At 49.8% G+C, this 15,861-nt stretch overlaps 1 protein-coding gene and 1 long non-coding RNA gene across 2 annotated transcripts in view; one reads left to right on the forward strand and one right to left on the reverse strand.

Moving 5' to 3' along the window:
• Nucleotides 1-45: 45 nt before the first annotated feature.
• On the forward strand, nucleotides 46-765 carry LOC103261728. The gene is made up of 2 exons (XR_504378.1): nucleotides 46-205; nucleotides 640-765. It is a non-coding gene; the product is annotated as an uncharacterized LOC103261728 (long non-coding RNA).
• An 11,203-nt stretch (nucleotides 766-11,968) lies between these two features.
• Nucleotides 11,969-15,861, reverse strand: part of ZNF572 (zinc finger protein 572) — a 4,110-nt gene continuing 217 nt past the window's right edge. Inside the window, exons 2-3 of the mRNA XM_008059306.2 lie at nucleotides 14,600-14,713; nucleotides 11,969-13,642 (exon numbers count right to left, since the gene is read on the reverse strand). Of these exons, the coding sequence (XP_008057497.1) occupies nucleotides 12,126-13,642; nucleotides 14,600-14,678 (1,596 nt within the window). The 5' untranslated portion in view covers nucleotides 14,679-14,713 and the 3' untranslated portion in view covers nucleotides 11,969-12,125. The remainder of the gene's footprint in view (nucleotides 13,643-14,599; nucleotides 14,714-15,861) is intronic.

A 15,861-nucleotide genomic window follows, 5' to 3' on the forward strand; every position in this document is an offset into this window, starting at 1 on the left:
TCCCCGGCACTCAGGGTCGCCTTGCGACCCCCCCGGAACGCTCCCGGGCACTCGTGCGGCTCTCAGCGCCCTCGGTTTGCAAGACGAGGGACGCGGCGCGCTCGGAGCTTGCGTGGCTTGACGCAGCCACAGCTGTGAGGAAATGAAGTCGCCGCGAGGCAGCCAGTTCAAGCCCCGGTCTCCAGACGTTGCCCCGTAGCTGCCGGTAAGTGCCCGCTTTCCCAGACTCGCCCTTGCCCGCGCAGCGCCCGCCACTTTCCAGCGAGTTTGGCGGCCCGAAAGTTCTCTCCGCTGGAGCGGGACTTCGAAGGGTCGGGAACTGCTTCTGGGTACCCGCGAGCGCCTGTGTTGCTTAGATGGTAAAAGGCTTGACAGCTGACCCTTACGCGAAAGGAGGCCGGGCAGTCAGGAAGGCCCCCACTTGCTTACCAGCTCTCCAGATGGTCCTTAAGGGAATGTTTCTGCGGGTTGGAGCCAGGGTCTCTCGCCCTGTCGCCCAGGCTGGAGTGCAGTGGCCCGATCACAGCTCCCCGCAGCCAGTCTCCTGGGCTCGGGCTGTCCTTCCACCTCAGCCTCCTCAGAAGCTGGGACGACAGGTGCACGCCACCATGCCTGGCTAATTTTTTTTATTTTCTGCAGAGATGGTCTCGAACACCTTGGCTCAAGCAACCCTCCCGCCTCAGCCTCCCAAAACGCCGGGAATAGGTATGAATCACCACACCCGACGAATTTTTCTTACTAAGTAAATGTTTTAGTGTCCTGAAAGCAACTGTCTTCATGTGTTTCTATCTCACACAGTCATTCTTTTCTGAGTTGGAGTCTCATTCTGTCGCCCACGCTCATGGCCACCGCACCCTCGACCTGCTGGGCTCCGGCAATCCTTCCACCTCAGTCTTCCAAGTAACTGGAACTACAGGCGTACACTACCACGCCTGGCTAATTTCTTATTTATTGTAGAGACGAGGTCTCACCAAGTTGCCTGGATGGGTCTTGAACCTGCGGGCTCAGGCAATCCACTCACCTCGGCCTCCCAAAGTGCTGGGATTACAGGCTGAGCCATCGAGCCTGGCCCACAAAGTCATTCTTTCACAGCATCAGGTGCTCAATCCTTTGGACAGTTCAAGATCCACTTCTGAATTTGAAGCAAAAAGAGCGTGTGTAATACCTCACTTGGGGTATGTTCTGAATGCTTGTATTTTCTGAACCGGATTAAATGTTATGTAAGCATTGCTAAAATGCTTTTGAATCTTGCCATGGCTCATTTATTCCAGACGAGATATCTTTCATTTAGACCTGAAGCGAAGGCAATGAAATACGAGACAAAATCAACCATTTACTGGCAGAAAGTAGTAATGCTACACGAGGGGAGGACCAAAAAAAAAAAACCGGAATTATCCTCTGGAGGGTAGAACCCTTGTAGCACGGGCTTTCCCTGCTAGGTAAGTATTTAGGCACCCACTGGCATCAGTGTGCCAGCTAGTGTTGTCATGAGAGGCTGCATTCGGCTTCAGTGAGGTGGTTTTTTACTTTTTGGGGCTTCTCCTAATGCATTTGTCCATTTCGTGATGGATGATTTGCAAGGTGAGTGGATTGCCTGAGCCTGCAGGTTCAAGACCCACCTGCCCACACTGTGCTGAGTGTTCGGCATGCCCCACCCTCCGTATTCACCCAGTCTCGCCCTGAGCGACTTTTTTGTTTGTTTCCCCAATGGAAAAAGTCAGAGGGAAATGTTTTGCCGAAGTGGAAGAGGTGAAGCCAAAAACAAGCAATCAAAATGGGTGAGGAAGTCTACTGGGAATCTAAGAATGTTTGACTTTGTTGCTATCTTTTCCCCCATACAAAGACCTTGTTATGGTAACGCAAACAGCAAGCTCACCTGCTCTCCATCCCCCTTGCTTAAGTGCCTGTTGCCACCACTGCCCTATTCTGGCACTCCAGGCCAGTCTTGTGTCTAAGGTGCCATGTCTGGGTGTGGCCAGAGCCTTGCCTCCCTTTCAGCTGCCCGTGTTTTAAGCCCCATAACTCATGACTTCTTCCCTTACGTTTTCGTAACTCCTCCTCTGTGTCACAGTCACCGATTTGGATTACAGTCATCTACTCACCAATGCTTTTTCCAGAGGATTCAGCTCATCAAGCAAGGACCGTGCCTCACTCAGTTACAGACTCAGCATTTGGTGTATGGTAAGCATTTTTCAGCAAGCTGAAGACAACCTTTCCTGGCTTGATCCTGTTTTTCTTTGTAACAAGCCAAGCAATTCCCTTTTCACTGTTTTTGTTTGTAACACATTAGAAATACATTAGACTGAAACTCTCAAAGACTTTTAGCCCCAATCCAAAGACTTTTAGCCCCAATCATTTAATTGTTCGGCCTCCCCTCAGCGTTCACAAAACCTTTTACAAATTCTAGTTGCGAGAGATGAAGCCAACCATGTCAAGGTGGGATTGTGTCTTCACTTTGTTTTTCTCCTTCGTGGCTCACAGAGCCACGACGTGTCCCTCGATCCGATGTAACGTAACAAACGTGACAGTGCTGGGAGTCAGGCAGTGAACAAAGTAGACACGGCGCCTGTCATTCTGGAGTTGAGTTCAGGGAGACAACAGCCAGTAAGTCATTCCGGATGTCGTGGGTGTCGAAATGAGAGGAAGCAGACGCTGCTGTGAAGGGTAAGGGCTAGGAACGAGGCTGGGGCAGAGAGAGAGGGTCTCCCTGCCTCCCTGTGCCCCCAGTCAGGCCCCAAGCTGAGTGGACGTTGAAAGCATGTCTTCCTCCAGCCCAGGGAATCCCGTGTCAATATCCACTGGAAACACCCTCCCAGACACACCCAGAAATAAGGTCTCACCTGCAATGGCAGCATCCCTCAGTCCCATCAAGCTAACACCTGATATGAGCCATGGCAAGTCCACCCTTTGTCCGCTTGGCACCCAAATGCGTCTCCTTAAGCCATACCTCATCTCCAAATAAAGACAATAACAAGGTCATCATTCTGCCCAACACAATACAACTATCCTGCATACAACCAAAAACATACTAATCACATCCCCAGAGGGGGTGAAGTTCTTTAGTGATATTTACTCTTCTCTGGATCTCCCGTAACTTAAATACTATGATGTAAAGTTAACAATACTGAAATACTGAAGTCAAGTCAGTAGAGCTTATGTGATAAGGAAATAAGAGGATAGAAAACAAAGACATTTGCCTAAGATGTGTGTATATACACACAAACATATGCTTAGCACAACAGGGCAGAAACATGCATATTTCAGTCCTCATTTCTGGAACTGGCCGTATGGTTGGAGCTGGTATCTATAACTGCTACCTTCTTCTCCTCTCTGTTCTGTGTTGCCTGCAGCAAACACCTCAGCTGCCCAGGGTTTTTCACCTGGGAGTGTGACCCAGACCTTCCTTCCTGGAGGGCTGGGGCCATTCATAGTCCTGGCCTGGAGTGGGTTGTTAGTTTCCCAGTGACCTTAATCATAGAGCGTGGTGATACCAAGAAGTGCCCCAAGAGAGCTCCTGACTTCCAGACATGCTCTCTTTTGCCTTCCCCGTGGAGTAATGGTCCAGCTTCCCCTTGGTGGTTGGAATCACACACCCGCCAACACCATAACGCCGTTCTGAGCCTGCTGTCGCTGAGGCATAAGGAGCCTAGAGCGGTCAGGCAGCAGTCTGAACCTCCAGGTTAATGAGCTCATTGTGTCTCCTGATAGAGGCATTTCTCCCTCTGGAACAAAGACCTCTAGGCCACCAAGCACCCACGTTGTTGGAACAGGAGACAAACATTTTGCCAGTAGGTCACACTGATTCCCAGACCCACGAATCCCGGCCGTGGGAGTCCAGCACCGGAGGTTGGCACTGATGCAGAGCACACACAGCCTTCTGGAAAACCTTGCCCAGCCTGCAGAGCCTTGTCACCTGGGTGGCGCTGTGACTGTGTCTTCAAAAGGCCATTCTGCCATTCTGTCAGACCAGCTGCTCAGGATGATGGGGAACGTGGTAAGACCGACCAGTGGATTCCGTGACACAAATATTCTCACATCCTTTGCCCACTCATGGATAGAGGTCTGTCCACATACCTCTTCCCAAATTTGTCACCAGTTTCCCAATCACATCCCTTCCAAGTTCGTGACCGCCCAGCCAGACCACTGATTGGCTATAGCCCATGAACCCACATATAATCACACATGTGGCCACCTCCCCTTCCAGGCAAATACACAGCCAGGTGCACTGCCGGAAGTCGTCTCCTGGGACGGTTTCCCTTCAACACTGTCCTTCGGGGATGGGCCAGAAGGGGGCAGCAGAGCTGCAGCTGTCCGCTTTCAGGGTGGCTTGCCTGTGGGCAGCCATCGGCAAACCAGGCCCTAGTCCTCTCCTTGTCACAGGGCCCTCCCCTGAAGCCAGGAGTGCGGGCTGGGAGAGAGGGCAGCATGGCAGCAGGAGCCAAGGGCGCCGGGGCCACTTCTTCACATAGCTCACTTGGGCCTGCGAGACCCACCGGGGCCTGATCACACACACACGGTTTCCGCGTGCTGGTGGGGTGCTGCCGGGCACCCCAACTTTAGGGCTTGACGAGGCAGAGAATGCCAGGTCATGCTGGGCGGCTCCGGTTGCACAGTCACCTGGAAGCCCATGATCAAGTGTCCAGTTTCGTCTACGGTCCGGCAGCAGGAAGAGCTGCCTCTCTAAAGGAGAGAGTAGGGGGTGTCTGCGGGTGATGGCAGCGCCTGGCTCTCACACCCGAAAGGCCTCTGCTGCAGTTCACCTGTGGAGGCCGCCCAAAGGTGCCAGAAGGCATCCTTATCTGCCACTGACACCTGACGGGCCATTGCATGAGCTGGATCCCATGACCCGAGGCCAGCGCTTGCAAACAGCAGCCTTGACCTATTCCAGAGCCGTCTCAGACCTCGCAGCTTGTCCCGCCGCCCCGTAAAACACCCAGATGAGAAACATGTTGCCTCCGAAACCCGAGCAGGCCGACCAGGACTTGCGCCTCTTTCTTGGCCATGGAGAGGCCAGGCGCAAGAACTCACCCTTCACCTGAGAAAGGCCGTCTGGACAGGCCCCACCCTGCTGGACCCCTAGGCGGTTCACCGAGGCAGAAGGCCCCTGAGCTTCGGCTGGATGGATGTCCCAGCCTTTGACACGCACATGTCTCACCAGTAAGCCTAGAAGGGTTGCTGCTTCTCGCTCACTGGAGGCAGTCAGCACCATGTCATCAGGGTCACGGCCACTGTGATAGCTCTTGGAACGGAAAGGTGAGCCAGGTCCTCGCGAACTGAGTCATGACTGAGGGCTGGAGAGCAGATGCACCCCCAGCAGGACAGTGATGGCCTACCGCTGACTTTGACCGCGGAGCACAAACTCCTTCTGGTGGGCCTCATGGACAGGTGTGGAGGAACAGACCTTGCTGGATCAACAGCAGCATGCCCGGCACATCTGCTCGAGCAATGAGAGGCCACGCCGGGCACAGCAGCTGCGATGGGAGTCAGCGCCTGGCTGAGCTCACGGTCCTCCGCCGTCGTTCTCCAAGACCCACGTCTTCTGCGAGCACCAAACAGGAGAGCCCGGTGGGCATGTGATGAGACTTTCCACCCCTGCATCTTTCAAGTCGCTGAAGGTGAAACTAGCCCCTGAAATGCTCCCAGGGCGGCAGTACTGGTTTTGGTCTCCTCTTTTCCCAGGCAGGGGCGGCTCTCGTGGCTTCCACTTGGCCTTTCCCACCACAGCGTGCTTCGCCCCACAAGTGAGGGAGCCCATGTGGGGACTGTGCCCGGGATGCCAAGCACGTCTGTTCCAACTGTGCATTCTGGACCTGGGGAAGCAACTGCAGGACGGGTTTCGGGACTCACCAGACCCACTGCAAGTTGGGCCTGAGCGAGAACTCCGTTGCACCTGACCCGCACAAGCCCTTACTCAGCCTGGAGGGCCACAGTGCTGTTTTGGGCCTCCTCGAATCAGTGTCAGTCCAGAGCCAGTGTCCCGTAGTTCGCCCAAAGGTCTGACTTTTTCCCTCTCCCCACTGCACAGTTATCCTAGCAAGAGGCGAGAGGTCCCTACAGGGAGGGCTGGGAGGAAGATGAACAGTCCCGTTTTCGCTGGTGTGCCAGGCTTCTTCCTCAAGGAGACCCCGCCTCCCTTTCACTCAAGGGGTTCTGGGTCTGTAAACTGGCTCAAGTGTGGGAATCACTCGAAGCCATGATTCTCTGCTTTTATGACTTGAGTTAGCCTTTTGTTCACTTGACCTAGACGATTTCTACTTCTTCAGATGTATTTCGCTTCTGGAAACATCATGATTGATTAGCCAGCACCAAAGATCTGCACAGACCAGGTGATTCTGAGTGTCGCTTTGCCTCTGCTGGTCACCATGGTAACTATGCCACCTTGCCCTTGACCGTTAAGTGCTGCCACTTGGCCCCTGCCACGCTGGGATCCAGTTATTCCCATTCTTTGCCCATCAGCGCCCTTACTTTAATGGGAAATGCCCTGCAAGGCCGAGTGTGCCTTTTCCTGCATTTCCCTAACATCTCTGGTGTGCCAAGTACCTCACCTCACTCCTTGCTTTCCGAATCTACAAGATAAGATGACTAAAAGCTGAATTGAAACAAGTGTTAAGCTTTTCCTGCACAGTCTGCGTCCACAGCTCAAGGTATTCCGAACAGTCAGGACACTGCTAAGTTCCTCTGGGGTTAGTGCAGGACACCCCTCGCCTCATTTCACAGCGCCTGTCGTTTCCAAACAGCCCAGCCGGGGGCTGGACCAGGTCGAGGTGTTGAAAGACCCTGAGGAGACACTAGGTGACCCACTCCAATCCAGTGTGACCCACCATCCGTCGGTGAGGACCCCTCAACCAAAACCCACAAACGCCTCACCTGCCAGGCTCTGTTCCGGGCTCGTGGGTTACAAAAATGAATCCGTATCCCGGGAGGATTCGATGTTAGCCTGAAGCACAGGCATGTGACGCCTACTGAATAACCATCAGTGTCCCGGTTTGCATTTTCACAGAGCAAGCTGTAACCTGTTCTCTCCAGCCCCTCAGGGCAGGAGATTATTGAGTTTGAGGGCGGGGGTTCCGCAGAGTAGGTAGCGCTCCGGAGCTGCCACGGAGAAGGGAGGCATCTGAACAGCTGGACCTTTGCCCCGTCACAGGACCCCACTCCACAAGTTAGGCACAAGAACGTTTCTGCTGAACGAACAGTTAAACTGCTTGAAAGGAACTGGCAAGACCAAATGCCGAATCAAAAAGCACAGCGGTCCTCCCCTATCTGTGGGGACGCATTCCCAAACGCCCAGGCGGTGCCTGCAACTTCAGGCAGGACTGAACCCTGCACATACTGCTCTTTCCTATACACGCACCTATGGTGAAGTTCAATTTGTAAATTAGGCATAGTAACAGGCGAACAGTAACTAATAATAAAACAGAACAATTATAGCAACATACCAGATTCTACTCATGGGACTGTGGTCCCTCTCTTCCAGGATATCTTAGTGTGCCCTACTCACCTTCTCGTGCCGGTGTGCGGTGACCCAGGGCCTTCCGCGATGAGGTGGAGTGAATGACACAGGCATAGCACAGTCAATGGAAAGCTCCAGAAATGAGCCATTCGTAAGTTTTTAACTGCTTGCTGTTCGGCGAAGCATGATGAAAACACCTCGTGCCAGGCCAGGCACGGGGGCTCACGCTTGTGATCCCAGCGCTTTGAGAGGTGGAGGTGGGAGGATTCCTTGAGCCCGGGCGTTTGTGACCAGCCTGGGCGACAATAAAACCTTGTCTCCACAAAAGGAAAAAAAGTTAGCCAGCCACGGTGGCGGGTGCCTGTAGACCAAGCTATTCGGGAGGCAAAGGCGGGAGGACCACCGGAGCCCAGGTTGAGGCTGCAGTGAACCATGATCAAGCTGCTGTACTCCAGCCTGGGTGAGAGTGAGACTCCGACCGCATGCCGCCCTGCTCTTTCTGGCCTGGACGCGATCGCCATCTTAGTTCTCAGCAACCCTTATTTTACTTCATCGTGGCCCCAAGGCACAAGAGCAGTGAAGTAATATTTTCAGGCCACGGTTGACCATGGGAAACTGAAACCTCAGAAAGCAAAACTCTGGAGAAGGGCAGGCTATGGTGGTATCAGTTTTGTCATCATCACATGCCATGGTGTGTGTCTCTGCCAACACTTCTGCCTGGGACCTTAATTCCCAGGGCAGCAATGTTGGGAGGGGAACCTTCAAGAGGTGGGGCCTGATGGAGGGAGGGGAGTCACGGGGTGGTGGGGAGGGCTCACATGCAGTTCTCACCTGAGTGACCTCTTTCCCGGTGAGAGTGGGTTGTTTATAAGTGAGGACACTCCTCGTTTGCCCCTCCGCACATGTCCCTGCCCCTCTGACCTTCTGCCATGAGACGACACAGCACATCATCTGATGCCGAGTAGATGCTCAGGCTTTCCAGTCACCAGAACTGTGACTCTAGTAAAGCTCTTTTTCTCATGATTGACCAGGCCTCTGGGGCTCTGTGACAGAAACGCGAATAGACAAACACCACGATTTCAGGAAGTGGCGAACAGCTGAGACGATCCTGTCAGGCTCACACATCCGGGCAGGAGTCACAGGGCTGTGGGACTCCACCTCTCCCCGCCAGGCAGGAACTTCTACAGCACTGAGGCCTACTTGGTGGACCCCACTCGGATGGCTTGGCACGGTGGCAGCTCAAGAGGCCTATGCTTGCATGCCCGCGGTAGGCCACCTGCAGCCAGAGCAAGCTCCCTGCTACAGTTGTGGGTGCAAGCCTTGACACACATTTCCCTAGGCCACTGTGTGGACAAGACACATGAGCCCCTTCCTTGAGGAGGAACAGAATCTAAGTCTCCTCTTTAATTAAAAAGAAACTGTGAAATACATCACTGATAAGCAAGAATGCTTTTTTTTGAGTTGGAGTCTCAGTCTGTCCCCCAGACTGGAGGGCAGTGGCCGCTCCTGGCCACCGCAGCCTTGGCCTGTTGGGCTCCAGCGATCCTTTCGCCTCAGCCTTCCAAATAGCTGGAACTACAGGCGTGCACTACCACGCCCGGCTAATTTTTTATTTATTGTAGAGATGCGGTCTCACCAAGTTGCCCAGGCGGGTCTCGAACCCGTGGGCTCAGGCAATCCACTCACCTCAGCCTCCCAAAGGCGTGGGATTACAGGCTGAGCCACCAAGCCCGGCAAGAATGCTTTCTTTAATCATATGTTGGATCCTTCGTGCTGGCAATAAAAGTAGAGAATACAGAATATGTACTTCGCACGGAGCTAAACAAAGAAGCTACTTGTTGATTAATGAGATTGACACAAAAATAAATTAAATTTGACTATGTTCTCCAAGGTACAACTCTTTTGCTTTCCTCATTTTTGATCCAAAGACATAAGGATTCTTGCTCAATTGTTTTATGATGAAGCCCACCTTAATCCATCTAAGATGTGATGATCTCTGTTCCCATAAACATCAAGGCTTGTGAAACAGGTTTTATACATTGTCAGCAGTCATAAGAACATAGTGATGGCAATAGGACATAAATCGTCCACGTTGTTTCTCTTCAGATGCAAATTAACTTAAATCCAACTTGCTATTTTGTTCTTTCCTGATTTAACCAACTCATTTCATGAGCAAAAATAAATATATGAATAAAATGAAGAGTCAGTGAAGTGTCCTGTCTCTGCTATGGCTGTTTACACGAGTTAACTCAGAAGTGTTTTTGACAGTCTGCAAGCATGAACCACAATATGCCCTTGTGCTTTTCCAAGATCTTATCTCTTGGAATTCCTGAAGTTGATCATTAAATATCTTAAAGTAGCAAGTAGGGTAAGTTTGGGGTTGTATTGATTGCTTTTTCTTTTGATTTTTTTTTCTAAGATGGAGTGTCACTCTGTCAGTCTGAAGTGCAGTGACTTGATTATAGCTCACTGCAACCTCAAACTCCTGTCCCTCAAACTCCTGTCTCAAGGGATCCTCCCGCCTCAGCCTCCTGGTAGCTAAAACTATAGGTATATACCATCATACGTGGCTAATTTTTTGTAGCAACCGGGTCTGCTACGTTGCCCAGGCTGGTTTTGAACTCTCAGCCTCAAGCGATCCTTCTACCTCAGCCTTCCAAAGTGCTGAGATTACACGCATGAACCACTGTGCCTAGCCAGTAGTGCTACTTCTATTTTAAAAGCATGTGGATGACATTCTCTCAGTTAGCTTCTGTTAATAACTAATGACCATTTATTGAGACCCTGTTATGTTTTAAGCATTGGGCTACATGCTTTGCAAACATTTACTTACTCTCCACGGCAAGCCTGCAAGGTAGGCATGTCCTCTGCTCTACAGAAGAGGGAACCGAAGCTCAGAGTGCTTATCTGATTGATGACTTTACAGTTCCCAGGGCTGTGGCCTTGCCACGGAATTTCAGCCTCAGGAGCAAACCCCTCGATGTAACTATCGAACGTTAGCCAGACCCTTTGTTGCTGTGGCAACTTGTCCCGAGACACCACAATTCAAGGAAAAGTGGGCAAAACTCTGTCCCATGGGAAGGTAGGAGATGCTGAGGTGGTGGGCACATGAAAGCCTGTGATGCCCTTGAAGGTGCCCCTTCGGAAGGCAGAAAGCTACTCTGAAACACTTCCCAAAGGCCTTCGTTTGTTAGCTCTTGCTTTATTTTTAATCATGTAACAATACGAAAACACGCCACTGTCTCCCAGCATCAGGCGCCCCAGTCACAAACGTTGACACGGTCCCCAGGCAGTTCAGCCCCCAGCTGCAGCCTTGGCAGCAGCCACACTGGCCTGCACTGGCTCTGCGTTCCTGGCAAGCACCTCCACGTGTTCCTCACAAGTATATCGTGCATCCAGAAGTGAGAGACAAAGTCCGGGAACTCAGGAGCCCTCGCCTTCCCAGCCTGCACTTGCAGGGAAACATGGAGGAGGGGATGGGACGCAGGAACACTCTTCAAAGCACCATTTCTGCAGGATGGACGGGGAGAGATGGGCTCTCCGTCACCGGGCCCATATGCTGCATGTCGAGAAGCAACAGAAGATGCCAGCACTTGAGCCAGGGCATCTCCGAATCCCATGGCCGGGTGTTCTTTGACACTGGCTTAGACTTAGTAGGTGGATTATTAGAAAAAGAACCCAGTCCTGAGCTGCCCAGGAATTACATAATGGGAAAACTTGGGGGGGGCGGGGGCTATGAAAACTTTAAGAATAGAATTCAGGAACCCCACCTCCTCTTCTGGCTTTGGTCAAGATAACAAGATCACATTACAAAATAACCCAGTTGGCTATACGTTAATTAGAACAGTTGTCAGAATAAATATCCCATCTCTAGACCCAGTGCCTTCAAAACACTCCCACTTCCACTCTACACTGCAATTCCTTTTGGAGAGTAAAAACCCCAGAGCACCTTTCTGTAGTCTTACAGGAAATACTGATAAGCCTGTCAAGAATGATGGTCTTGACACAAACAGCCTTCTATGCGATATCCAACACAGCAGCCGCTAGTCCCCTGTGGCCACTGGGCATCTAGCAAGTGGCCAGTGTGACAAAGGAACTGGATTTTAAACTTCACTTAATCTTAACTAATGTGAGTTTAAATAGCTGTATATGTCTGGAAGCTATGGTACTGGACAATGCTGATCTAGAGGCTACAAAAGCTCACTTTTAACAAGTAAAAATGCACGTAATAGTGAATCCTTTCTTTCCTAAGACCCAATAAACAGCTAGGAAATCACATTAGGTATCCAAACAGACTCTTGCTCTGATAAACCCCTGAGGCCAAGCTATCTCTATCCAATAAGGAAAATGAAAACGTGGCAATTCAATGGCCACAGCAGCCTCAAGTTCTCCCATGTCCCACTTACTCCCTGGACTCCTCCTCCTCCCTGGACTGTTCCTTTGAGGCTAGTCCCATCTTACCAAAGGTCAAAACCATTTTCTTTGCCTTCACTCTTGGTGATGGACCCAACAATTCAATGATCTGGGTCTTCCCATCCTTTAAACAGGGAGGCTGTCTTTTCCCAAACATTTTGGAAAATCCACGAAAGAAACTTTATAGCACAATGCTCGCAGAATATCTTAACTGTAATGGTCTAATAAGGAAGAAAACACTGCCACCACCAGGCTTTAGAACTCAGGATGAAGACGAATTTGTGACAGAAAGTGAAGAGATGAGGGGAATTTCCCCTGAACGGCTTTCCCAGGTCCATTCATGAGGAAAATCCCCAACTTCAGGAGACTCAAAAGATCTTTCTATGTGCATTTTCCGATGCTGACTGAGGTAGGCACTCCTGCTGAAGCGTCTTTCACAGTCGGTACACTTGTAAGGCTTCTCCCCTAGGTGGGTCCGCCGGTGCCGGATCAGGTTAAAGCTCTGACTGAAGCATTCACCGCAATCCGGACACTTGTAAGGCTTCTCTCCTGTGTGGGTCCTCTGGTGAATCAACAGAGTGGAACTCTGACTGAAAGTTTTCCAGCACTCCGGACACCTATAGGGCTTTTCTCCCGTGTGTGTCCTCTGGTGTCTAATGAGGTGGGAGCTGAGGCCAAAGCTCTTTCCACATTCACAACATCTATAGGGTTTCCCTCCTGGCTGGATTCTGGATTCTTCTAACACACTGCAGTTCCGACTCAAACTTTCTCCACATTCAGGACTCTCATAGGATTTCTCTCCTGCATGTGTTTTCTGGTGTATGATGAGATTTGAACTTCGACTAAAATTCTTTCCACATTCCGGACACTGATAGGGTTTTTCTCCTGTATGTATTCGCTGATGCTTTATTAGCGTAGAGTTACAACCAAAGCTTTTTCCACACTCACGACACTTGTAGGGCTTCTCGCCTGTGTGCGTCCGCTGGTGGCGAATCAGGCTAGAGCTCTGACTAAAACTCTTCCCGCAATCAGGACATTTATAAGGTTTCTCTCCGGTGTGAGTCCTCTGATGTTCTATCAGGACATAGCTGTGGCTGAAGCCTTTTCCACAAACAGTACATTCATAGGGTTTTTCACCTGTATGTGATCTGTGATGCTGAATAAGGTGAGAGCTGCTACTGAAACTCTTCCCACATTCAGGACACTTGTAGGGTTTCTCTCCTGTGTGAGTTCTCTCGTGAATAATAAGATGGGAAGTATTGCTGAAGCTTTTCCCACACTCACCACACTGGTAGGGCTTCTCTCCTGTGTGCATTCTCAGGTGCTGAATCAGGTGAGAACTGTTCCAGAAGCATTTCCCACACTCGGAGCACTTATAAGGCTTTTCACCAGAGTGGGTCCTCTGGTGAGTACGCAAATGAGAACTATTGTTGAAGCTTTTCCCGCATTCAGAACATCTGTAGGACCTGCCCTCAAAGGATGACTTCTGCTGGAGAGAGGCAAGGCCATGTTCTCCTGGGTCCCACTCCTGGTGATGACTTGTTTCCTCCTCTTTCCCTACCGAATTTCCCCAGTTCTCTGACTTGCCATCATTCTCACAGGAATCCTGACACCAAATCTCATCTTCTTGGACACATGTCAGTGGCATTTCTGTTATGTCCTCATGCTTAGAATTTTGTGAGCCATGTCTTTTAGACCATCCTGAAGCTCTCTCTTTAAGTTTATCTGCCTTAGGATTACTGTGCTTAACAGTTCCCAAATTATTCTTATTTTCATTGCCTGCAAGAATAAACAAATATCCTAAACACATTCCCTATTCTATGCCAGAGAAGTAAATTCTGAATTGCATGGAAGAGAGGGAATAAAAATGTAAAACTTCCTAAGTTTCTTTAGATTTAAAAAAAATATTTTAAAGCTAGTTTTACTTTATCCACTGTGTTCACCAGCAGCAGGCAGACTTTTGGTAGTCAGTGACAACACTAATAAACCACTATCAGCAATTGCCAAGAGGTTCATCAACTTAAAATTAAATGCATTAGGCCAGATGTGATGGCTCATGCCTGTAATCCCAGAACTTTGGGAGGCTGAGGTGGGAGAACTGCTTAAGCCCAGAAGTTTGAGACTAGCCTGAACAATATAGTGAGACCTTGTCTCCAAAATAAAAAATACAAAAAACTTAGCCAGGCCTAGTGGCACATGCGTGTAGTCCCAGTTCCTGGGGAGGCTGAGGTGGGAGGACTAATTGAGTCCAGGAGGTTGAGGTTGCAGTGAGATGCAATCATGCCACCGCACTCCAGTCTGGGTGACAGAGTGAGACCCTGTCTCAAAAAATAAAATGAAAATAAATGCATTAAGCTTTATTCTAGAAGATTTAAAAGAAAAAGGGGGATCTGAGTAAGGGTGAAACTGAACAGGTTCTCATCTGAGGAGAAAACTAGGCAATACTTTGTTAAAACGTGAGCAAATACTACAGAAGTAACAATCGCCACTATCTACTATGAATACTGCTTTGCATATGTTATCTCACCCTAAAGTAGGTGAGATATTATCATTCATTTTTCTGCTTAAAGATGAGAAAACTGAGGCTGAAAAAATTAACACAGCTTGAAAGTAACAAAGCAGAAAAGCAAATTAAGAGTTGCCATATTCTCATGTCCTGTTCTTTCTACATCTCCTTTCTTGGAACATCTTAGAATAAATTTCTTGAGGATTCAGATCATCTTCTTGATCCCTCACCTGTGAAGGGGCTTTTCAAATTCTCCCTCTCCATGAAGCCATTAGACTCTGAGACCAACAGTTCTTTTTCTTTTGCCATCACAATGATCACAGCCAGGCTAGGGATCAGAAATCCTGTGGAAGGAAACAGGTTATGTTTGGGGGCATTTGTTAAGGTTTATTCCTCCTCCTTCCTTCCCAACTATCATTCCCTAACAAAAGTAGGCACAGGATATTCTGTGAGCCATACTAACAACAAGAAACATGGCTCTTACAAACTCTTATCTCAAATACAAGTGTTTAGAATTGATGGTTAACCCAATTCACCCTTTCTAAAGAAATAACATTTTAAAAACTATTATCTTCACATTAAAGATTTGAGAATTAAGCTCCAAAGATAGACTACTAACACTCACTATCCACTCAGCACTTTGAAACATGTTTAAGTGAAAAGACAAAGTCATTTTTTCGGAATGACACCAAAAATAAAGCTGATGAAGACTTCAAGGAATCAATATGCAGGCATAAGAAGCAGTTAAGAAGAGAAAACACCCTGTTTAGCTTCAAAAGGATAACTTGGTTTCAAAGAGAAAAAAAACCTTTGGAGTCAATTTCAAAGAAAAGTTAGGGTTTATATAACCCGTAACAAGAAATGAGGACAGAGCAGGACTGTAATAGTTATAGGCGATGATCCCTCAGTATAGAAAGGAAGCTAGAAGGGACCTCTTCCCCTTGCTCTTAGTTTCTATCATATTCACAACATCTGAGGCCTACACTCTATTTTTTGGCACCAACTACAATCCCGGGCCTAGAAAACGCGCCTCGTCACCGGCAGGCAGTTACAGATGGACTTGGCATGCCTTTCAGGATAGAAAGAACAGCATTACTCAAGGAAAGATCGAGTTTAAAGGCAGAGTGTATATAAAGGTCCACATATAAAGAGCAAACAAAAACAGTGTGCTGTCCTGAATCATTTTCACCCTTTCATGGGCCAGTTAGCAAAGCCAGTAATTCGCACACGGTGCTCACCTAATCCTCACGATCGCCCTGGGGTGCACGGACTACCAGTCCTTCAAGGGTGAGCTAAGCGGGCAGGAAGAAACGTTCCTGGGGTCAGCGGCAAGCGGGGGAGGGGTGAGGCCCCGGGCAGAGCGGCCGCCAGCTAGTTCACACCGATCTAGGACCGGGACCCGGACACGAGGCAGAGCCGGCCGTCACCCCACCGCGCCGGCGGCCCTCAAGAGCGCCTTTACTTGGGGAGGCTCCGAGGGGGCTTTCCGGAA

Source organism: Carlito syrichta, unplaced genomic scaffold, assembly GCF_000164805.1.
Source record: "Carlito syrichta isolate Samal-C Ts95f unplaced genomic scaffold, Tarsius_syrichta-2.0.1 Scaffold303991, whole genome shotgun sequence".
Classification (NCBI taxonomy): Eukaryota; Metazoa; Chordata; class Mammalia; order Primates; family Tarsiidae; genus Carlito; species Carlito syrichta.